Source organism: Gavialis gangeticus, unplaced genomic scaffold (genome assembly GCF_001723915.1).
Source record: "Gavialis gangeticus isolate Ggan-Ray unplaced genomic scaffold, GavGan_comp1, whole genome shotgun sequence".
In the NCBI taxonomy this organism is placed as follows: Eukaryota; Metazoa; Chordata; order Crocodylia; family Gavialidae; genus Gavialis; species Gavialis gangeticus.
This window is the reverse complement of record NW_017729025.1, coordinates 128753662-128777374: the sequence shown is the minus strand read 5'-3', so window position 1 is coordinate 128777374 and position 23713 is coordinate 128753662. Positions and strand designations below refer to the sequence as shown.

Genomic DNA, 23713 nt, shown 5'->3' with positions numbered 1-23713 from the left:
AGAGTTTTCATACCTAATTTTTCAAGAACACATGCTAAATATCTGAGCGGTCAAGAGTGACACTAGAATTAGCTGCCTTAGGTATAAATGGGGTAGGGGGAGGCCACCAGATTTTAAAAGAGCATCCCACCCCCCTTTAATACTCGTATGTTGTAGTTTTGCCTTGCTACGAAGTACTTTCTATGTACTCTATTAAGGAGTCATGCACACTGCCTTTAGGAGCATATTTTAAATAAAGATAGTAAATAATGCCAATATTGTAGTTACATGGGACCTGGTATTTTAGGATTTCAAACCATTTCACTGAGATTAATAACTGCATCCAATACCAGTTATATGATTTTAAAGAAGTGTTATCCCAATTTTACAGACAGGAAACTGAGAAAAAAGATTTACATTTATTTACTTACAGCTCCAGAACAAGTGAGTGGGGAGGAACAGAGAGAGAACACAGAGATCCTGTCTCTAAAGGCAGAAGGCTATTCATTTTTCAAAACTCGGAGCTTCCAACCTCCCAATTGGAAATGATTTTTGCTTTAAAATCAAAGCCTTCATTGACTAAAAATCAACAAGTAGGGGATACGTTCAGCTGCTTTTATGAATTCTCAACTACAAAATTGCATTATAAGAATTTTTTATAGCTAATCCTTTCTGTAACATATAACACAGTTAGTTATAAAATCCTGTGTAACAACTGGCAAATAGCATAGTAATCATATCATAAAACATTCATTCAGTAGTGCTTCAGGTATCCCGTATGCCTCCTCTGCACCGTTCATGGAATACAAAGCAACTGGGACGTGGCACTAACTGAGCAGCTGGGAATTCTCTTCATTCAGGGTGTAAAATCAACATTGCTGGGGTTTGGCACTGTCTACTCTTGGAGCCCAAGGACCTGTGAGTGTTCCAGGTTATGGCAGGAGCAAACCACTGGGTATGTGGTGCTGTGGTTCTGGGTCAGTGGAGTAGCCACAGTTTTGTTTTAATTATGACACTGGGATTACATAGAACACACAAGCCACTTTCTATGCCTCTATCTCCTGGCATCTACTTTATGGGCCAAATCCAAGGCCCATAATTCCTACCTGCTTTCTAGTGGGGAGTAGATTAAATGATACAACCAGAAAAAAACTCTGGCATTACTAAACAGCACAACTTGCCTGTTGACTTAGAGCTGAGCAGGTTGAACTCCTTTGTAAATCACACATTGCCTGAAATTTTGGAGGATGGAATAGCACTTGCCAGTGCCCTTACCATCATCTAGCTCATTAGCTGCCTGTCCTGGCTAATGTGACAGTATGTCATGGTCTCAGCGCAGCTCCTAGTGGTCATAAATCCACATTAAAAAAGCACTTATTGATAGGCTTAGCAGAGAGACCAAGGATACAGTCATGGAAACCAAGAAAACCTCCTAACCTTTAAATTAAGGCACGTGTGATAAACTGGGACTGCTGCTTCCCATGTTGTCCTGCTTCCAAATAGAAGATGACTGTGAAGGTTTATGCTTCTGAATTCACACTGCATGTATCCAGTACAATTATTTATGCATGCATTCATAATTAAATATAGGCAGGCAGAGACTCTCTATACAATTATTTTCCTTAAAAGAAACAGTTAGAAAGAGTCTAAGAAAGGTGCATAAAGAGGATCAGTTGTTCACACTGGACATGTTTACAGCAGACATTTACTGAAGTTGTCTAATTAGTTCTGCAGTAAACATCTCACATCTACATGTGTCGTGCTATTAGGCCACAGGAAACTAATACACTCCAGAACAGGGTAGTACTTGTAAATACTACTATCCTGCTGCAGAGTTATTTACTGTGCAGAAATGCATGTGTAGATAATGAATCAGGCATAAATTGTGCCCAGTCAACCCAGCCAGCAAGCGGCCACACTCTTATCTGCTGCCTAGCCACAACTCCTCTGCTGCCCGCTGTACTCCCTGGCACCAGGGCAGCTGCAGCTGAAGCCTGGAGCTCCCCCTGGTCGCTGCAGGGGGACATAGTAGAGAAGCAGCAGCTCTGGCCTAAACTGCTCCTCCCTGGCTCAATTTGCTGCTGTTCCGGGTACACGTGTAGACACTGAACCGAGGAGTCATTAATTGCGGCACAAACTGCTCCACAGTTTGTTCAGTTGCATTAATTGCACATGTAGATATGCCCACCACCAACTGAATACATCTTTGAGGACTAGGTAAATATATATGCCTGGAGTAGAAGATAGTGTACAAACAAACAATGTCCTTTCTATGTTGCATGTTAGGTGAAGATCACCTTACATGGACTCAGTTATCTTTTAGAACAGGGCATCTTTGAAAATTTAATAACATCCTCACAGTATTTTTCTGAAGCACGTCAAGTGGAATCCTATTAACCTCTGTGAAGCTAAACAGCACTTACCCAGACATTTAAGTAGCATTTTTGGCACTGATGCACAGTACAGATGTATACTCAGCATGCAGAGTAGGCATTACACTAACTGGACAGTTACGTACATGTGTACATCGGTGTAACTCCAAGAAAAAACAAAAAGGAGGACCATCCCCTGTTTAAACCCAAATGATTAAAAAACACCCCAGGGGAAGGAGACCAAGGCTCTACACCAGAGAGAGAATAAAACTCTGTCTTTTTTGGCTTCCCTTCACAAGGCTGTAGTAACCAGACTGCAAATCAGTCACTCCTTAGACTCATCTCCACTGTTCCTCTTGACGTTGAGCCACTGCACCTTGCACTTAGTAGTCATTGGTTAAAAAAGCAGCGGGGGAGGGGAAAGAGGACAGCAGAATGCAGTGGTTTTTGTTCTGTTGGGAAGCAAAGGAGCTGGCTAGGACCCAGGGCCTGCTCCCTTCTAGTCTAGCATCTATCTCACTAAGCCACTGACCTTCTGGGTTCTCTTTCTTTAAACCTACATATCTCCCACTGTTGGCTGATGAGGGAACCAGCTTCAAAAGCAGGCCTGAAGAAGGGCCTGTACAACACCTGTAGCAGGGTGCAAAGCATTGTGCTAAGAAACTGGGGAGATAAAGCTTCAAACCTCCTTCCCGGGCAAACACCCTAATCACTCAACTACTGAGGCTGAAACATGGGAGCACCCCCTGCTTGCCTAGTTGTGAGTTCTTGCCCAATTACAATTTTGCATGTATTGTATATGCATATAACTGTGTAGCTGCCTGCCTGGCCTACTGCACATTCTCAGTATGAATACATACTCTTATGTGTCCATATTGCCCAGGTAATAGGGGGTAGCAGCATCATAAACTGTGCCAATAGTCACTTGTGCAGCTGAGAAAAACCTGCCAGTTAGTTAAGTACATGGGCAGCATTCTATTCATCACGTATACACTTTTGCTTTGCATGAGTAGCTGTAGAGCTTGGTGATGGAGAGCTTCCCCAAGTATGAAAAGGCCTACAGATGTGTCACAGCCCTGCCATGTCCTTTGGGAATGTCTCTTTTGTCATAATAGATTATAGCAGGGGAAGCAATGCATCTTCACCATGGTGAGCCTACTGTTTCACCAGCTGCTACCCCCTGTATCAGCACAGTATCTCAAACTGTGTGTGTGTCTGGCTCTGATGTTGAAGGATTCAGCAAGGAAAGGTTACAGATTCCCTCATTGCTCAGATAAGATAGAACAGTTCCTTTGAGGATGCAGAGAAATCATTCGGGTCAAAGCAACAACCAGAGGCTACAAAGGACAACCAACACATCCCAGAGGGTGACCATGTTTAGACTCTTATGTTGCAGAGCATCTTAAATAGCTTTCACATTCTAGGCAGGTTCCTATACTTACGGCACTCTGGCAACATGCACTTTTCCACTTGTTCCAGCTCCTCATTGCAGTCTCCAAGCTCAGCTGCTGATTTTAGCATCCGTTGCCTGGTCCTCATTCCCTTCCCACAGGTTACACTACAGTCACTCCATTCAGACCAAGGTGAGAGCATGCAAGGAATGGTATCTAATATAGGAAAAGAATAATTGGCAAATTTGTGAACCCTATTATGTGGGCATTTAAGTAAAAAATTTGAAAAGAAGTAATATGCAAAATGTGAGTGCTCAAAGGAGAAAGACAGCTATACTGAATTTGGCTGTCAGCTTAGATAAAATAATAATAATATAAAAAAACAGCTGTCCTGATGCCTTTAGAAAAGCTCAGATAGAACCTACATTTTTAAAAAGCATAAAAGTCAGATTTGTATGCTATATTAGTTCTAGTGGGAGATAACTGCTAACAGGATGTAAGTTGTTATCAGTAAAGCTGGTCTTTACTGGACTTTTAAATATTTTCCATTAAGAAAACTGAAATGAGGTGTTTGGCATTGGTTTGGCCTGAACTGAAATATTTAATTTTCTGTCTGTGTGATATTAATCTGTCTGCAGCTGCTTCTATGGTGCTACATGGGAGCTGACTTGAACTTTACCAACATGAGAGTGTCACACACTTAATCCACTTCTGGCTTGATTATACCCCAGCAATACACCATGGTCTCTCTTCTGACTAAACTTCCATCATGTGTATCCCCATGCCCACAATGCATTATGCCAGACATGTAGCCCACAGAATAGATTTGGGGAGTGAGGAAGCCAAACTGCAACTCCCAAAGGCATCAAAGCTTCTCAGATGCACACAATTTAACATACAATTTGATGAACAGAAATGTTTAGACATTTCTGCCTTTCACCTTTTCGAAACATGGTTTTGGGGGGAGGTTGAGGGGAGGAGGGGGAAGAGAGTAGCTTTTTGTCCTGTTTTGGCAAAACACTGGAATTTTCCACAGGCTCTAAATGTTAACTTTTTGCTCACCTCACATACTGTGTCAGTTCTGGTGAAGGTATTAGTTTAAATCCTAAGGCTCAGCATGTCCAGCAAATCCTGAAAACTGTACTCCTCATTTTCTTAAAAGATCACAGGACTTAGGAACATTTGTTCATTCGAGCCTTTCAACACCTTGATAACAACAATACCTATCAATGATAGTTGATGTTATTACCCAGTACTTATGAAGTACTATTACTTAGTACTTCACTATTACTAGTACTATTACCTAGTACTAATAATATGAAGTGCTGAGTTCTATTACCTAGTACTTATGAATGCTTGCAGGTATTTTGCTAGTATATGCTAACTGGCAGGGCTACTGTGCTATTTGCAAAACAAAGTGTCATGTACTATACAAGTGAATATTTTTTTCTGGCACTGTTATATCATCCTCTGAGAACAACTGGTACCAAATGCATACTCCTGTGAGGAGGAGAATCTGATTCCATGGTGGGTGAAGGTTGGCAATACTTCCTATCAGGCACACTTTAGATGTGCTGAAGCAACATGTCAGCAGAGTCATCTCAATTTTCAGGCTGGCAGATGGCTCATGGATACTTACGGCATTCTGGCATCATGCATTTCTCTGCCTCTGTAGTTTCCGTCTTGCACATGGATCCATCAGCTGGAGTCATCTTAATCATTCTGTATCGTTTTTTCATTCCCATGCCACAGCTAGCACTGCATTCATCCCACTCTCCCCATTCTGTCACAAGGCAGCTACTAGGAGCTATTTATAATGTCAAAAGAGAAAATCACTCACTAATGGCATTCACTGAAGTAATGGTTCATTTAGTGCTCTTGCTATTGATTAGATTTCATGAGGCTAAATCAAATACTTACCACACTCCTCATTTACAATGCATTTCTCAGTTTCTTCAGTAGGCACTTTGCACATGGAACCGTCTTCAGGGAATTGTTTTACATATCTTTCTCTAGATCTTGTTCCCATTCCACAGGAAACACTGCAGGGGGACCACGTAATCCATTCAGACATCATGCACGTGGAGCCATCTAAGACACAGAAAAGAATTTAATTCGCTGATATTCATATGCAATATTTCCCTGATATATCGCTACCCACTTTTCTCTTCAGATATCCGTACTTCTGTTTATCGTGTGTATCCCTTCCCTGCCTGCTCTGTCTTTCTGATCTTTTTCTCTGTTCCTCACTTTAGTGCTTTCTTCTTCCTACTCCTACTTGATCTTCAAATACCCAGTCAGACAGCTTACTGAAATGCAATAGTGGACACAAGTGGCCACAATTTTAAGGGGCTTCTATAAATCTCTATGTGGGTGTTTGCAGATCTGTACACAATCATTTATGCATGCACTTTTCAACCATCATCACTAGATAGGACCGTGCAGCAGTAGCTGGCTTTCAAAGTAAAGTTAAAATGGGCCACCCACTAAAAATATTCAGTGTCATCCTCCTCCGCATTTGTGATTCATTACCTTCATCACTACACCCTGGTCCCATACATGGTTGAAAATCCTGTGTGTCTGGACAAGGCACGCTGAGGTCCAGCTGAGCTTTAAGCATTCTCTGTCTCATCCGTTTCCCCTTTTCACAGGTAGAGGAACTGCAGGCTGACCATGGGGACCAGTTTGAATAGATGCAGGTTTCAGGGGTGTCATCTGAAGCCAATAAAAAACAGAACATGTCAATAACCAGTTGTCCTCCATGCAGTTCCTTTTCACTTTGCTCATGGTTGTGTGAGTTCAGCATGTGGCACTGCTTGCTGACAGGCTTTCAGTGTTTTAAACTGTAAACTGAAAGCACAAAAAATTAATCTGAAAACACAATTACCACAAATACCTCTCCTTTGGTTAGTACACTGACAGTTTTATATTTTAATTCCTGCCAGCTTATTGATATTGAAGCTATCCAACTTCTGTGGGCATGAAAGCCAAAGGCCAGTGACTCAAAGAATGGAAACTGAACTTGCATTCTAATATTCAGTGGGACAACTGCTTCTAAGTCACTTAAGCACTTTTGAAAATCCACCCCCAACAATGGCCAGTTCTTTAGGTCTTCAGTATAAGAATATGGATCCAACTAGCAGTTGCCAAGTTGTGTTTTTTTGTTGGGGGAAGGGGTTGATATTTTAGGTATTGTACTAATAATCCTACAGAGAGATGAGATCAGCACTGGAGTAGGAAACAAAATTTAAACTCACTAAGCAGAACTTAATTAAAAATACCTTCTTCTTTTTCTTCTGGAGCAAGATCTGCTACAATGTCATCTACATTATCAGGTACGATATTGCACTGCTCCCCCTGCAAGGAAGTAGTTAGGAAGATTTAAATTAGGAAACTGATATGAATACCCCTGTTGGTACTGAGATATAAAATCAATTACTAGAAGCTACACAACAACAGGAGCAATATTGGTAATGCAGTTATAATGTTACAGATATGCAGTTATTTATCTCTGCAAAGGGCCACTGAAAAACCCACTCCATTTCAACCAGATTCAAATGCTGCCCAGACCCTGTGCCGTCACCTTAACAGAACTCAAAATACTGTGAAAAGATAAAAACATGAGATGTGGGATCTCTTAGGCCCCTGGCACACATTAATTTAATGGTGCAGTTGGATCAGATCACCAATTCCAACAGTTGCACCTCCTGCATGGTAGGAGGTGTGATTTTGAGATCAGAGATCAGATCCAAATTGTAACGTTACTACTTCTCAATGTAGGGGGAGCCCAGGATCACGGCCCCAGGCTCCCCCTGCACTAGTAACTCTGTGTATTCATGAACAGGCATAGTCCCAGGGCATGGACCAACAATCAGCTGATTGTGAGTCCCAGCCCAGGAACCACAGTGGGTTCAGGTCTAGACTCCAGTGTAGCGAGATTATTGTTGATCTCAGCTCTAAGACTCAGAGCTCAGTGCACTGGGATGTTAGAAAACCTGTGTACAGCCCAGCTGTGCATGATTGTTTTTAAGATCCTGTGCACTAGGGTACCTGAATTAAGGCAAGATTCCCTGATCCCAAAGTCCCTGTGCACTAGGGATGTCAGAAAACTGCATATGCAGCTTGGTGACTCTCTGAAACCCAGCATCCTGGCCTAGCAGATGAACTCCCTTCAAGCCAGGACCTTGAAAACAGCAACGGGCAGTTCCATGCAGGGATGCACCACATGGTTGTCAGCTTGCCAACATGGTGGAGGTCTCAACCAAGCCCTACCATGAAGCCAGCATCAGGCTGCATACCAGGGCTATTCTGTAATGAGGCCAGATCAGAGCCCAAGCTCAGCCAGTCCCAATCAAAGGATCAGGGCAGTTCATCTCTCAAGACTACAGGGACACAGGTACCATTTATAGTGGGCCCAGATTAGTACCCAGCTGGTCCTTCTGAAGCAATCAGGGCAGAAAATCCCTTGAGGCCACAGGCAACAGGCTCTATCAGCTTTAAAAGCTAGGCCCAGCCCACAATACCCTGTCCAGGCAGAGGCTGAAGTACTTGCTTCTTACTGCTGTGTGCATCCTTTCTTTCCCTTATTGGATCTCTGGTTTTGAACCCTAGCTCTTGATTCTGGTCCTGACTTCTGGCAAATCCTGACTCTGGCTTTGGCTCCTGATTCTAGTTCTGATCCTGGCTCCCTGGGAACCCAGATCCTAGACTTCACCTGTCTGTCAGGTGGCCATCCCAACTTTCCTGCTCCCTCACATACCCTGCCACCCAGTCAATTTAAAGTGTGATGGAAACCAGCTGCAAAAAATATTGCGCATATTTTGTGGAATATTTTTGTGGCTCGTTTCATGTTTTGTTGTGCTATTAATTCCCTGAATGTGGACAGGATTACTATTTATGGCACAACAGGTTAATTACATTTTAAGTTTAACATCTGCCAGGAGCCATAGACAACTCCTCCTCCCTCCCTGCAAAAGAAAAACCTGGACTACCAATATTGTTTTGGAAGGAGAAACTTGGGTAGTAGATATGAATTGAGAAACTGAGTGGTGATAGCAAAGAACAATTAAAATGGTTGCAGTTTCATAAAATGACAAACTGCACAGTTTTGAACTTCATAGACAGGAGCATCATTTCAAAAAGAAGGATATTAACAGTACACCTGACTTATTGGTGGTGGAGTATCACTTATATTATTGTGTACTGTGTACTGAGATCAATACATTTAAAGGAATTTGGAAAAAGCAACACCAATGATGAAGGGACTGGAAAATGAAAATTATCTATGATTAATAAGGCCCCAAAGATTTCAAGGTAGCTTGACATTTTCAAAAGCATACAGAAGGTTTCTCTATATAATATTTGTAAATGGCTATGTGTTTATATAACATGGTCTGAAAAAATCAAGGAAAAAACTGACTTGCTCAGGAGGATCTCCGATAGAATAATGTGGAGAGACAGAACCAAACTAAGACAAAAGACAAATAGCTGGAGTATCAGGAAATATTTGCAGTACAAAGGTCTACAAGGCTATCAAACATGTTAGAATGAGACCTACAAGTTAGAATGAGAAATCCCATCTCTTAAGCCAGCTGAGAGTTAGCTGGCAAAGAACTGGAAAAGCCACTGTAAGTTTCCATCCCACATTTGCAGTGGGACAGACAAGGTGATTTTGTGACAAAATGTCATCTCTAATCTCTTTAAGCATCTTTACACATGTTCTAAGCTGGGGGGGAGGGGGGGTTTAATTAGAGCAGCTCTCAAGAACTGCTCTAATTAAAGTGCCTGCAGTATCTTGTGTATTCAGCATCCTGTGCTTCAAAATGGCGGCAGAGGTGCTTTAAGTAAAGCTTGCTTGATGAGCTTTAGTTAAAGCGTTCCTGCCCCCATTTTGAAACATAAGGATGCTGAATACATATGATGCTGAGGCTGCTGCATAGGTGCCCTATGCTTCTGCAGAAAAACAAGTAGGATGCAGCTGTGGAATCTTCAATTAGCAATTACACCAGTAGATGAAAAGCGCTTCAAGATCTATGGAACAATTAATCTATTAAACATATTTAAATTATCATCCTAACATAGCATTTCAGTTTTTAAATTATTTATGTACTTTTTCTTAGAAGTTTAAATTTCTACCTTCCGTGCGATTCTCTCAATGACAACTCTGGCTACCAGTTTGATAGACCCTCCTTCTGGATCATAAAAGGGACTCTGAGGATGATCTAGGCTTGTGAGTGGCCTTATCTTCTCTTGTGGAACTGTAGGTTTGTTAGGTGACTGCAATCAGAAAGAAAAAGAAAAGGAATGAAAAACACATGCATTTTGAATCATAGGAAAAAAATAATCAGCTACAGAAATTAGAGCTGCTTTGAAATACTTAAAAGCAAAGTGCCCCTTTCCACAGATCCTGAATAAAATAAATTTCCCCCAATACTGAACATCCACTAGGAAGCATTTCTGTAAATCCCTTGGGTTGGAATTTCAGGCTAACACACTAAATCACTTACTTGCCCACCCCCTACATTAGGGGCTTTCATTTAGATCTTTTTAATTAAGGGCTTCAATTTTGATCTTTAAAACACTTGCTCAGCCACTATCTAACTCTGGAAACACCTTTAAGCAAAAAAAAGGACATTGGTGCCTAAAGCAGCATTTATTTTTAACTTGTGTGTCTGAGTCCATAATTGTAAGCCCCAAATCCCCACACAGCTGGAACTCTAGAGGTATCAGTATTTGACTGTAAAGTTCTCTAGGTACCTAAACCTGCCATTTCTGTTCATCAGCACCTTAGTTTTGACAGGGCTAAGCAGCTTCATGCCTAGTTCCTGTCCAAGGGCACTGACAGAAGTAACACTTGTCACATGATTGGCCCCTTAAAAGTGCTCTCCAGCCATGCCCTGACAGAAGTTCATGGCTGCAGAGTGCTTTAAAAGTGCCTGATTGTGTGACACGTTAGCCTTCTTACATGATGAAGGTGTACCAAAGCAGAGCACCTTCATTAACTTCTGTCTATCCCTTTACCAGTCAGGCCTGCACTGGTGCTGCCTGCAGGAAGGGAGGGGGGTGAAGGGAGGGGGAGAGAGCTCCAGGCCAGGATTTGCCCAGCCTGAGCTAGAGGGGGTGCACATGGATTGGCATGTGGACAGAACCTAGAGATGGCATTTCCCCTGCAGTGGCAGGGGAAAGTGCCTGCTGCCAAAGTGCCCCACCACACCCAAATCCGTGGCCAGGATCAAATGACTACATGAGTTGGGTGAGACAATTCTCAGAACTTACTGGCAGGATCAAAATACAGGGTGGTTGTGCTTTCTTTTGAAATTAATTATTTAGCATAGTGGTTTTCAAGCAGGGTGCTATGTCATCTCGGGGTACCGTGACACTGGTGAGCACAGGGCTGCTCCAGGCGCAGGGCTGAGGTATACACACAGACACCGCTGCTGCATTAGGGCTCTCTGATAACCTTAAAACAGGCAAGGCTGGCTCAGGTCGTAGCCCTTTCCAGTCTTTCCGGTAGGGAGGGGAGGGCGAGCTGCCAGCAGGCAGAGGGGTCCCTGGGCTGCGGGGTGCGACTGGTGCTTTCCTCTGTGGCAGCTGTGCCCCCCCCCCCCCCCCGGGTGGCACCCACCTGCAGGCACGTGGCTTGGGCAGTCCCGGGGGGCACTGCAGCCATGGAGGGAAGCGCCGGGCCCCTGCGCAGCTCAGGCAGGATCCAGGAGCGAAAAAAAAGATCAGGCTCACTTCTTTTCTTGGGTGGAGCCTGCTTTCCCAAGCTGCTGCCAGGCTGCCTGCAGGGCTTCCTGCAAAGCCATGGAACTGCACGGAGCCCAGTGCTTTCCTCCAAAGGAGTTTACTTTACTGCATCCCAAGTCATTTAAGGTGCAATTACACCGCTGAATTTCCTACAGCAGCTGGAATTAATGTGTAATACCCCGCCAAGGTGTGCAAACACCGACACCATTAAAGCGATGCAAAAGCATTTAGCCCACTTTAAAGTGTTGTGCACACATGCCTTTTGACACATTGCCATAAAAAAACCTCCTGAAATGAACAGAACCATAGCTGGAAAAAAAGTTTAAAAATTTAGTGTTGATCACTGACTTCTATATTAGCTTTGTTTTTTGACAGGTAAACAAGAAAACTCATTAAAATGCCTACTGCTATACATAAAAGCAATCAAAATGCATGAAAGAGTTACTGCTATACATAAAATTTGGTTTTTCTGGAACAGCCAGAATTTGAAAATAAATTCCGATTAGTACATAGAATTTTTAAAAGGGCTGAAGAATGAACTGACATTATATTACTTGTGTAATCAGAGTGCTGAATACTGCAAAGACTGGGGCTCCATTGTTCTAAGCTCTCTAAAAACATAGCTAGACCCATAACCAATAAAAGGTAAGGTGAAAAGGACAAGATCTTTAGATCTCCACCTGAGTATGCAGGTGAAACTGCTTTAATTAACAACTTACTGGATTTTAGAAATTATTTTTTCTAATTTTTTTTATACCACAGGATGTGGGTTTTAGAGATACTAGTTTTAAGGAATAGTGGCATATTTTGCTATGGGAGGATGAGTAAAGCTAGCAGCCAGATGGCAGAAGAGGCACATAAGGATAAACACATTTTCTTTTTGAAACTGATGATGGAAAGTAATCTTTTGAATGCTTTGCTTTGCCATAGCAGACAGAAATCTTCTACTCAATGCATACATTATTTTAGTTGGGGGTTTTTTTGTTTTCAAAACACATGATTTACTACAGTACAAACACAGCAATATATAGAACAAAGAAGAGATGAACGTAGTAAAAAAACAGTTGAAAAACACTGGTGGGAAAAGAAAAGGCAAGTGTAGGAAGACATGGACATACAGTAATAAAAAACCTATTGCTTCTGCATAATTGCTGATTATCCATTTAATTGATAGTTACAACAGGCACATGTACCAATATTGAACAGCATATATGATTCATCCAAAACTTTGTAACTTTTTTTCTCCTCTGTTATTGTCCTTCACATATTCCACAACAAATTTGCTCATTCTTTTGGGAGCATCAGTCCCCTTGTTCTTACTCACAGTTTTGTTTCAAACTTCGAGAGTGATTTTGTTTTTTTTTGTTTTTTTATAACCACACATCTGGCCCCATCCTGTCACAACCTTTTGGACTTCCTCCATTTCCAAGATTTTAACCTATTTTCATAAATATCTATCGTTGCACAGCATGAAAGGCTAAAATTGTAGACAATACGTATACTTTATCAGAAGTCCTGATCTGGTCTCATTTACAGTCCTGCAGCCTAACTAACAAATGAGTCCTCCACACATACACATGCACAAATAAACCACAAATAACTAAGAGAAGACACTGTCAACTTCCGTATATAGGGGTAGATACTCATAAATAAATAAATAATGAGCTTAAACATTACTCCAGATCAATGTTTGAAAAAGAGTGTATGGAATTAGTGAATCCAAATTTGAAAATGGGCAATGCTTCACAGACCCTTTTCTTTCATATATTAAAGGAAAAAATAGAAGATTGCAGCAAATATTATCAATTTCATATCCTAGCCCCAAACCTGATGTTTTCAAGGTCTTTTATGAAAGGAAATCTGTTTTCTTGAAAAATCTAAAATGATATACCTACTTATATGAACAAACTTAGGGAGAAACCAATTTATTTGTTCCCAGGATTTTTTTCATTTACAAGCAAAAACCTTAGTATTTAGTATTTTCAAAATACCAAATTTCCAAATATAGGTAAATAACATTTTTTTTTTGCAAGACAGTACCCTAGACACCAATCAAATTACAAGAACAATCAGCAGACAAAAATAGTTGGTCCTGCATACTGAACTAATCCAAGTCAAGAATATAAATCAACAAGACACTAAAAGTAACTAGAAAATTAAAAACTCTGGGAAATACCACATATAACTATCCAAATCATGCTTTTAATCTTGCATATCATACATATGCAAACTCTTCACATGAAGAGTTACATATATATAAAACTCTTCACATGAACTTGCAATGTCTACCTAGCCTTCCATGTGCAAGTCAAAACGCCTAATAAAAATTGGGCTTTCCACAGAAAATTTTGAGAAAGATGAAAAAAACTAGCCAAAAAAAGAAGCAAAAGAAAAAGAAAAGAAACCCCAAAATAGCTTAACCAACACCAAAAGATTTGGGCTGAAATCCAAAAATGTTGATTCACAAATGCTCATGCCTCCATGCTTTTTTTTAATGGGTGAAGCTCCCTAAACATTATTACCCATGGTGTGCTGTCACTCTCTTGTTGAGATACCACAGTGTTTCCTTAGAGTCCCTGGCAATGGTACATAATGGAAAACAGTCTTAATGGGGAATCCTAGCTCATACAGAAGGATAAAAGCATAAGTACATGATCCACAACTGCCACAGGGCATCACAGTGACATAGCTGATTTAGTAGTAGTAGTATTTTTTGCTGACAATGAAAACATTTTTGGTTTAGGGGTAATAGATTCTCACAGAAAGCACACCTTTTTCTTCCCAAAAAATCATTTTGTCAAAAAAAATTCTACTGAAAAATGGTTTTAATGTGACTTTTTTTGTTTAGCTATAATGACTAAGGACATCTTTACATGTACTGCAGGGTGGAGGGGGGAGAGCTTTAATTAGAGTAGCTCCAAGAGCCTCACTAATTAAGGTGCCCACAGTATCATATGTATTCAGCGTTCTGCATTCAAAAATGATGTCAGGGGCACGTGTTCAACAAGCTTGAGTTAAAGTACCCCCACCACCATTTTCAAGCATGCTGAATACACATGCAGAGGCTGCTGGAGCATGCTCATTAGCACACTCCAGCAGATTTGATTAATCAAGTCTGCTCCAATGTGTGCTAATTACCACATGTTGGAGCAGATATCTGGCACGTGTATAGGTGCCCTAAAAAGCTGTTTACAAGAATTTAAGCATAGGCACAGTTTTGGTTTGAATATCATGCCTTTGCTAACTTCTCTTGCCACTAAATCTAACTTTCTGTATTTTAGTTACCTAAGAAGGCAAGAAGTGAATGAAATCAGGCTGCTTTAGCTTATTAATGACTAATGGGATCCCAGCTTAACAGCACAGCAGAATAACTGTTTGGTCTGCGGTACAGTATTATGTAAATGTGAGAAGAGTCCACCTTTTTTCTTTATAAGCTTCTGTTTAAAAAAAATGCTGTCTTCATTATCTTAAAACTGAAAACTGTCTCCAAGGATGATAAATGGCTACACTACTTGGGAAGTGGTTTCAGTTAAGATCTTTATTAATTATCTGGAAGAGAAAGTAACAGGACATTAATTAAATTTAGGCATGGCATTAAATTTGGAGCTGTTGACCTATAGGGAGAATAGACAGAATCAATGGTCTTAGAAAGGTTAGATATTGGGTTAGTAAACAGGAAATCCCATCTAGGAAAAATAGTTTGCAACAGCAACATTCAAAGCTGAATATAAGCCAAGAGTGTGCTCTTGCTGCAAAAAAAGCCAACAGCATCTTGGGTTGTATTAATAAAAGTGTCACTTGCAAATCAAAGGAAGTCATTGTTCTGCTCTGTTTAGTACTAGTGAGGCCTTATATGGAGTACCATGTCCAGTGTTTGGGCCCCACATTTCAAGAAGGATATGGACAGTTTGGAAAGATTTCAGTGCAGGGCAACAAAAATGATCAGGGGCCTGGGAGGCAAGGCTTAAGAGGAAAGTACGGTGTTTTTATAGGTAAGAGGAATGGCAGAAAGAAAGGCAAGTTAATAGCCTGGAGAAGAGAATATTGAGGGGGGATTTAATAACCATCTTCAAATACCTGAAAGATGATTGTAGAGAGGCTGGACAAGGGCTTTTCTCTATGGCTGTAGGGGACAAGACTAGTAGCAATGGCTGTAAACTGCAGCAGGGGAAATTACAGGAGATTAGGAGGGATTTAATATGACTACGACCATAGTCAAGCACTGGAACAGGCTACTTAGAGAAGTTGTGGAATCGTCATGCTTAGAAACTTTCAAAAGCAGGTAGACAGACACTTGGTTGGGACGACTTAGTCAGGGATGACCCTGCTTTGAGCAAGGGGCTGCACTACATGGCCTTGTCAGTTCCCTTCTAGCCCTACTTTCCTGTCTACAAAGGAAAGGAAATAAGGTACTTAGACTGCAATAATTCCACTAAAAACAAAAGTAATAGTAGGCAGTACATTTGATATAAATATAAACATGCAGATTTACACAGTGGCAGAAATATAAGATTTGAGACATCCTGCTATAAACAAGAGAAAGAATCTGTATACAGACTGGTGAAGCCATAATTACATTACTGCACACAGCTCTAGATCGATTGTTCAGATATTGTGTACTGAAAACATACAAACAGTGCTCTCTGGCTTTAATGAAAATTACCAATCTGTGTAGTGTTGCCTTAATATTTTGTGTTATCATGTAATTTATCATAGGGCAAAGAAAGGAAGAGGTTTTAATATAAACTTGGCAGGCAATGTAAAAATTGTCTTTTTAATAGAAGAAAATTAATGGCACAAAATATTTGATTATTAATACTTTTGTCATGGGAAATTATTTGAAAATTTTTTTTACAACACTTGTTTAACAATTAATTGCATTTAGCTAACTGCATATAACAATTATAAATTCCCATAACTATGAACGTATATAGAGCCAAATTCATTAAAAATAAATCACAATAATGACAGGCTTAGGTAACAAAGAAGAAAGGCTTGCTTCCTCATTCACTTAGTGAATGAATGAAGTTACATTAATATAACAGTGATGCAAATGAACGTAGAATAGCTTTTTAGTAAAAACCCTAGCAGACCTATTTGTATTTCTGAAAGTGTCATGGCTGTGAAAAACAAACATTCAGCTTTTACCTGTGATATTGTTGACTTGCCCAGAGATAGTCTTTACATGAATATACAACTAGCTTTTGAATGCCAGGTGCATAGAAGAAGAACTGTAAAAACAAAGGCATCTCTCTTTTTTTTCCTGTATATCACATAATAGAAAATTAGGCTATTTTATATCATCACATTTCTTTTTGGCCAGGAGCCAAATACGTTTTGGGTTCTGTTTTGTTTTTTATAGCTTTTTGTCTGTTCATATGTTCTTTCAATCATATCAGTGAAACAGAATATGCAGAGAAGGGAATAGCTGGCTTATATTTCCTGAGAAGTCTGAAGACTATATAACATCAAAAAATAAAGTACTTGCATAAAATTAAAGAGGACAGTTCTCATTCAGGATCTGCTTGATTATATTTCTTCTGCTAGTAAAGTCCAGTCGCTCTAAGGATACTTTCCTCAGCCTGTTCCTGCAGCATGACAAATTTCCTGTCTTTCTTACCACCACTGCTCTCCTCACTTTGGAGGTTTACTTTACTAGCTAGATTAACAACCGAGATTTAGGGCCATAACACACATTACATATAGGATGTGTTAACTGCACTTAAAATATAAGCATCCGCACATTCAAGCAAGTTACGACTTTTTGCAGGAGTATTTCCAGATCGTATTAAGTGAAAATGTGTTCAGCTATTGTTGGATCACTCCACAAAGACAATACAAGGAATTTGTGCTCCCATGAGGTGTCCATTCAAGTTGTAAGGAGCAACAGTAAGCAGAGGGGCTGAGTCTCACAGCCCCCCATTTACCTTCTGGGATTACAGAACTGCAGCCTGTGAGGGGCCCAATCCTGCTTTTTCTCCTCACTGAAGGAGCACCAGTGCTAGGGCTGCCCTAGCACCACACTAGAGCCTGGGATGTATCATTTAGATTGTAGTAAACATTACTGTGCAACTGCTCAGAGCACGTTCTAACTTTAATACCACACAGATTTAACACATACTGGGCACATTTACATGTGCACTTTACTGCACAGTAGACTAATCCACTGCACAGTAGAGCATCACCATCTACATATGCACAGCACTTAAGGCTCAGTGGACTAATTTATGGCACCACTGGATAGTTCCATCAGACACAAATACTATTTGGCAGCACAGTAAATTATTGTACTTAGAAGCACGTATATATGGTAACAGGGCTGGCTGGGGCACAGGGTGCTTCAGTGAGGGGCTCGCCAGCAGACAGCCCATATGTTGAAGCACCCTCATGCCCCTACCAGGTTCTCAAAACATGTGGACACCGTTGAAGCATCCCTAGGTGCACATTCAAACATGCACCCAGGAGCAAAAAACTCTGGAGCAATAAACTCTGGAGTTTATTGATGCGCATTAATTACACATGCAAACACACCCACTGAGTTGCTCATAAAAGCCCTTAATTGTTTTAATGCTGTGTGTTTCAACATCTAACTTCTAGGTACTCTGCCTCATGGAATCTGGACTCTCAAATTAGGTGCCAAGAGAAGAGTAAGGTGCCTAAGAACAGGAGACCCAGAAACCAACATGCTGGACAATGAACTGCCCATGTTACCCAGAAGGAAATGAAGGAGAAACCTTCACTAAGTCTTGACTAAAGGGACTAGGTGCCTACTTATGGGCTGAGGGAAGTGTTTCTCTCTTCTCAGGATTTAAAGCTGACACCCCTCTGCTGGAATGACTACCTGAGACCTTTCTTTAAAAAACAAAGATAATGTCCTTTAATTCAAGAGTGATAAAACCAACCATTAGAGTGAGTGTTCAGTCTCTCTCTTCTTGAAGCTCTTCTACTTTGCTGTAATTAAAGTGTGGCCCCCACCCCTGGAGCACATGTAAAAGTGCCCTAGGTGGCCATATAACTCAGAGGTAAAGGCACTCATCTGAAAGGTGGGGAGAGGGATCCCATTTACTGTTTTAATGGAGATTCCAGGCAAAGTGGAATAGATGTCACTGGGCTGAAACTCTAAAGAACTGGGGTCTGTTCCTTGCTGTGCTACAAGCAACTTCTGACTTATCCTCTGTGCCATTACTACTCTTCTGTAAAACACAGAAAATATTGCTCTCAAAGGCAGTATGCTCAAAAGACCTAGTTGTCATGGGTGACTTAAATTACCCAGACATCTGCTGAGAGCAGTTGGCCAGGTCTGCCCGTTCACGTAGGATCTTAACCTGCATACAGGACCTGCATCTAACACAGGAGGTATGCAGCCCCACTAGGGGAAATGCCTTACTTGACTTAGTGCTGGCCACAGGGGAGGACTTGGTGGGGGATCTACAGGAACAAGGTAACCTAGGGGATAGTGACCACCAGTTGATAAGGTGGGAAAGACAGCTAGTAGGGCAGTAGTTCTAGACTTCTGGAAGACCAACTTCAATGAGCTCAGGAGATTGGTTAGGGTGGGATTGAGGGGTAATCACATCTGTGGGATGGGAGTCCAAGAAGAGACCCCTCACGGGACTGATCCTACAGGCACAGAGGGGCACCATCCTAGTACATGGAAAGGGAGGCAAAAGAGCCAAAAAACGTTCTTAACTGAGCAGGGAAATCCAAGAGAGCCTGCAAAGGAAAAAAGAGGCCTACAGGCTGTGGAAGCAGGGGGCAGCCACCAGGGAGAAGTATACCTGCTTGGCTCACACTTGCAGGGAAGCAGGTAGGAAGTCCAAAGCAGATACAGAACTCAAGTTGGCAACAAAGATTAAGGATGCCAAAAAGTCCTTCTTTAAGTATGGAGGGAGCAGGAAGAAGGCACAGGGTAATATAGGGCCCCTACAGAATGGACTATGGCAACTCATAACTAATAGGATGGAAAAAGCAGAGCTCTTAAATAATTTCTTTGTTTCTGTTTTCCTGGACGTGGATACAAATACACCTCCCAATGAGTATTTAGTCTGGAGTGAGAGTAATACCAATCCACCAACAGTTGGCACTGACCTAGTGAAGGGGCACATGGAAGGGTTGGATGTATTTAAGTCGGCAGGCCCTGATGATCTTCACCCAGGCGTACTAAAGGAATTGGCCGATGACATAGCAAAACCACTGGTGCAACTGTTTGAGCACTTATGGCACTCGGGACAGGTCCCAGAGGACTGGAAAAGGGCCAATGTGGTCCCTATTTTCAAGAAGGGGAGAAAGGAGGACCCGGGTAATTATAGGCCAGTTAGCCTCACCTCTATTTTGGGCAAGACCTTAGAAAAAAACATAAAGGATTACATTTGCAGGGGGCCAGTGGGTAACACAATGTTAAGGGGCCACCAGCATGGGTTTATAGCAAGCAGATCTGCTCATATATTACACAGATAAGCACCATATAATAGCACTATTCAGACAAATTAAATGATTAATAACTAATATGTAGCACTGATACAGGAAAGCATCCCTATTTAGGGTGCAGCTTAAACATCTGCTTAACCATACATACTTGCAGAGAGAAAGAGAAAGAGAAAAATAGGAATTAGATTTTCTTCATAATTTGGTTCTCAACAAGTTCTGAATGCTAATATGGCAATACGCTGTGCATTGGCAACACGTAGGGGGTGCATGTGGCTGCAGGTGCACTCTCTGGAAGTCCAGCCATGAAATGGAAAGTGCCAGCAAAAGTGCACTTCTGGTTTTGCCACTGGCTTGGTGATTGGCTGCTGGGGGACCCTCCCTTATGTCAGCAATCTGGTGCCCCCCACAACTTGGGAGGCACCAGTCGCCCATGATGCTGTGAATGTGGATGTGTGTGGATGTTTGGCTCTCTGGGGACAAGTAGTGGTGGTTCACTTTGCGCCTCCTCTTCTTGAACCTGGGGAATGCCTGTCCCATGCATGCTTTGGCATGCAGCAAGTTACCATGGGTGGGGAAGGGAAGCTGGGGCTAGCCTAGTTCTGGCCCCAGCAGCCTTACCTGGGGTCCTGGGAGCCTCTTGGGGCTCCAACCATAGCAATTCTTCTACACAGAGCCTGGCTGGCAGTGGAGCGTGGCTCTGGGAGGGCCAGCTCCATTTTTCAGCAGCGTGCACTGGCCGAGTGTGTGTTGCTCTGGGGTTTTTTTCGCCCTTTTTTTTTTTTTACCCCTGGATATCCAAAAAAACCCAGCACAGTGCATGCTCAGGCAGTACACCCTTACAGTGCAGAGAACACCAGACTGTGCAGTATGTGATACTGCAAACATGTTTGCAGTGCCATGTAGTGCATGACTGCACTTGTCTGGATGCGCCCATGTAGTCCTAACTCTGGCTTGACTACGTCTGCATTTTCTTCCATGTCTATGGCTCATCCTGTTTCCCTTATGAAGCATCTATGCTCAGAGTGGGAAAACAGGCACAATAAAGGATAATAAATGTTATCCATACCTGTTTCAATGATCTGTGGTTTTCCTGTAAGCAAAGTGCTTGGAGAAATGTAAAGAGGTTTTCACATGGCATTACAAATATTACGAATACCTCATAGGTAACACCACTGTCAGTGCCAGCATCCCATGGTATCAGATCCTGAACAACTTTCTGAACCCAGCCGCAATCCTTGGTACAGAGGTCTTCAGCTGAGAGTCCAACATTCCAGTCAGGGCTGGGTCCAAGCATGGTAAGGAAGGACATGAGATGACGATGCCTGTCTACAGAAAACTCAGCAGAGGGAGCAGCTCTACTGCAAATAGGAAACAGGAAAACAACATTAGCTGTTGAAATAAAGTTTGTCATTTGTTCAGCTCTGAAACTTGTGCTTTAAAAACAGAAAGAGTTACCACAAACATGACAATATGCATCTGGCATCTGAAGACAAATAGAGAGATGGGACAGAGTGAGGGCATGACACAACTCTAGAACATTATATCTTTTTCAGCAGTAAGCCTTCCTTTATGCATTATTTAATGATATAACTTTTACTGCATTCAAGGATGTTTAGAGTTTATGTTGTGTTAGAATGAAGAGCTGCATAAGTACCCTTTGTTTCTTAACCCTGGAAAAAAGACTGTCAGGTAGGCTCTCATATACTGTAACAAACTATGAAATGTTTGACTGCCAGAACTTTTTATCTAGACAGAAGAACTATGAAATGTTTGGTTGTCAGGATGTTTTTATCCAGGCAGGTCTTATGGCTGCAGTTTAAAAAGTGCTTAAAAGCACAACTTTGTAAAGCAATCATTAGTTAGCTTTTAGTGCTTATCTAAGTAAGAGATTGATGATGCTGGCCAGGCCCAGAGAAGGCAGCCAGGCGTTATGCAAGATTCTGCTGATGTACGTCAATGAAGATGTGCAAACACCCCTACTTGCCCAGTTCTTGCCAGAGATGTTCTTAAGGAGAAACTGTTAATTGCATTGAATGATGCAGGACTTGGTGATCTAGACCAATAATTATCAAATTCCTATTCCATGAGAAACAAATATAAACTGAGACCACCATCTACACATGTGCATCTAAAGCATTAACTCATTGTGCCACCTTTTCCAAAACAACTTCCTGGTTGCTTTAGATATAATTTTGCGCTTGCAACTAATCTAGATCTGACAGTTCGACTCAGTCAAAACTCTCTCTGAGTTCAATGGGAGTTTACCTCAGTTGAAATACTCAGACCAAAGTACACTCAGTTTTTCCATCAATCCCAAACCAAAGCTATCTTTTTGCTATGGATTTTAAAACATTATTCATTTTGTCTCCAGAATTTGTTACTTTTGTTCACCCATATCCGCTGTGTTGTGGAGTTATATTTGCAACATATCCAACATACACACTGTACTTCTCCCCCAGTTTGTAGGAATTTATTTTTCTATAAGAGGTTGTGTCATTGAAAAAGAAAAAAATGAATTTATATATTTCCACTGATCCTTAGCATTGTTTACAGAACACCTAGCATATTCAAAATGAGAAAAGCCCAAAAAACACATTGTATTTTTGGTGTACTTTGTGTAAACATGATTTAGTTTCAAACTTGAGTTGACTAAGTTATGGTGTCCATGTCCTCCTTTGAAAGCAAATCATGCAAATAGGAGCCTTAACAGAAAATTGCAATTCAAGATATTTAATGATAAAAAGTTTGTTTTGGCTGTCCCTACCATAAAGCCTACAGCAACGGTCTTTATGGTAGCTTCAAACTGTTGACTGGATTGACTTAAATACCCTAGATAGACTGTGAAGACCTTGTTCATGCTGAGTAGAATTCCATGCTGACTACCCTAAGACAATTTGTGTAGTACAAATAAAAATTATAGTAAGGTACTATACGAAGCTTTGGTCACTTATTCGATTCAGCTGATATTTGGCCCCTGAAACTCCACATCTCCCCCCTCCCTCCGCTCAGTGACTGGTTCCTCCTGGGTCTGGCGGGGGCACGTGGGGTCCCCCCTGTGGCCAATCACCAAGCCGGGGTGGGGGGGCGATGCAGGGTGGTCCACCTGTCAGACACTCCATCAGCCCCACTATCTCAGTATTCGTGAGCCATGCCTGGTACCTCAAGGTATATAGAAAAAATATTTAAAGCTGTGACTATGGCCAAATCACTGCTTCTCTGACTCAGCATTGAATTTTCAGATTTGGACTCAGCCGAATCGAATCGGGACAGTAATCTGAATCAACGAATCGAATCACTGTCCCCAATTCGGGCAGAATCCAAATCTGAATCAAATATGGCTCATTTTGCACACCCCTACTATGTAGCATGAGTAAAAGTATCAAAATTGGTCTCTGAATAAAATATTTTTGATATACAATACCTCTGAGTTACATGCTGGTGCTCATAGACTGCCAATAGACTAAAATAACAAAAGGATGTTACTGGCATACAAAAATAGTTTCTGAGCATGCCCTATAGGCATTTTACAGTGAATACTGAGAAATAAACAGACTATTGAGCAAATTAAGGTATCTGAATACATGGCCCTCAGATGGACTGTATGTATACACTGCATATGTAGATGGCAACAAAAGCTACTTCGGACATTTTGATGAAAAACTTCTGTGGATTTAGTTATTAGTCTCTCACACCTCCAATCTCTTTATAAAAACAGCTTAGAAATTGCATGTATAGAAATTACAATGTAACTGTTGGTTATATAATTATTGTTCTTTTTTTTTTTTTTTTTTTTTT

At 41.3% G+C, this 23713-nt stretch overlaps 1 protein-coding gene across 1 annotated transcript in view; it reads right to left on the bottom strand.

Moving 5' to 3' along the window:
* SPON1 (spondin 1) overlaps positions 1-23713 on the bottom strand; it is a 465900-nt gene that overhangs the window by 5043 nt on the left and 437144 nt on the right. The window contains exons 8-14 of the mRNA XM_019519535.1: positions 21075-21276; positions 9878-10018; positions 7024-7099; positions 6275-6457; positions 5663-5833; positions 5382-5549; positions 3794-3958 (exon numbers count right to left, since the gene is read on the bottom strand). Coding sequence (XP_019375080.1) covers positions 3794-3958; positions 5382-5549; positions 5663-5833; positions 6275-6457; positions 7024-7099; positions 9878-10018; positions 21075-21276 — 1106 coding nt within the window. The remainder of the gene's footprint in view (positions 1-3793; positions 3959-5381; positions 5550-5662; positions 5834-6274; positions 6458-7023; positions 7100-9877; positions 10019-21074; positions 21277-23713) is intronic.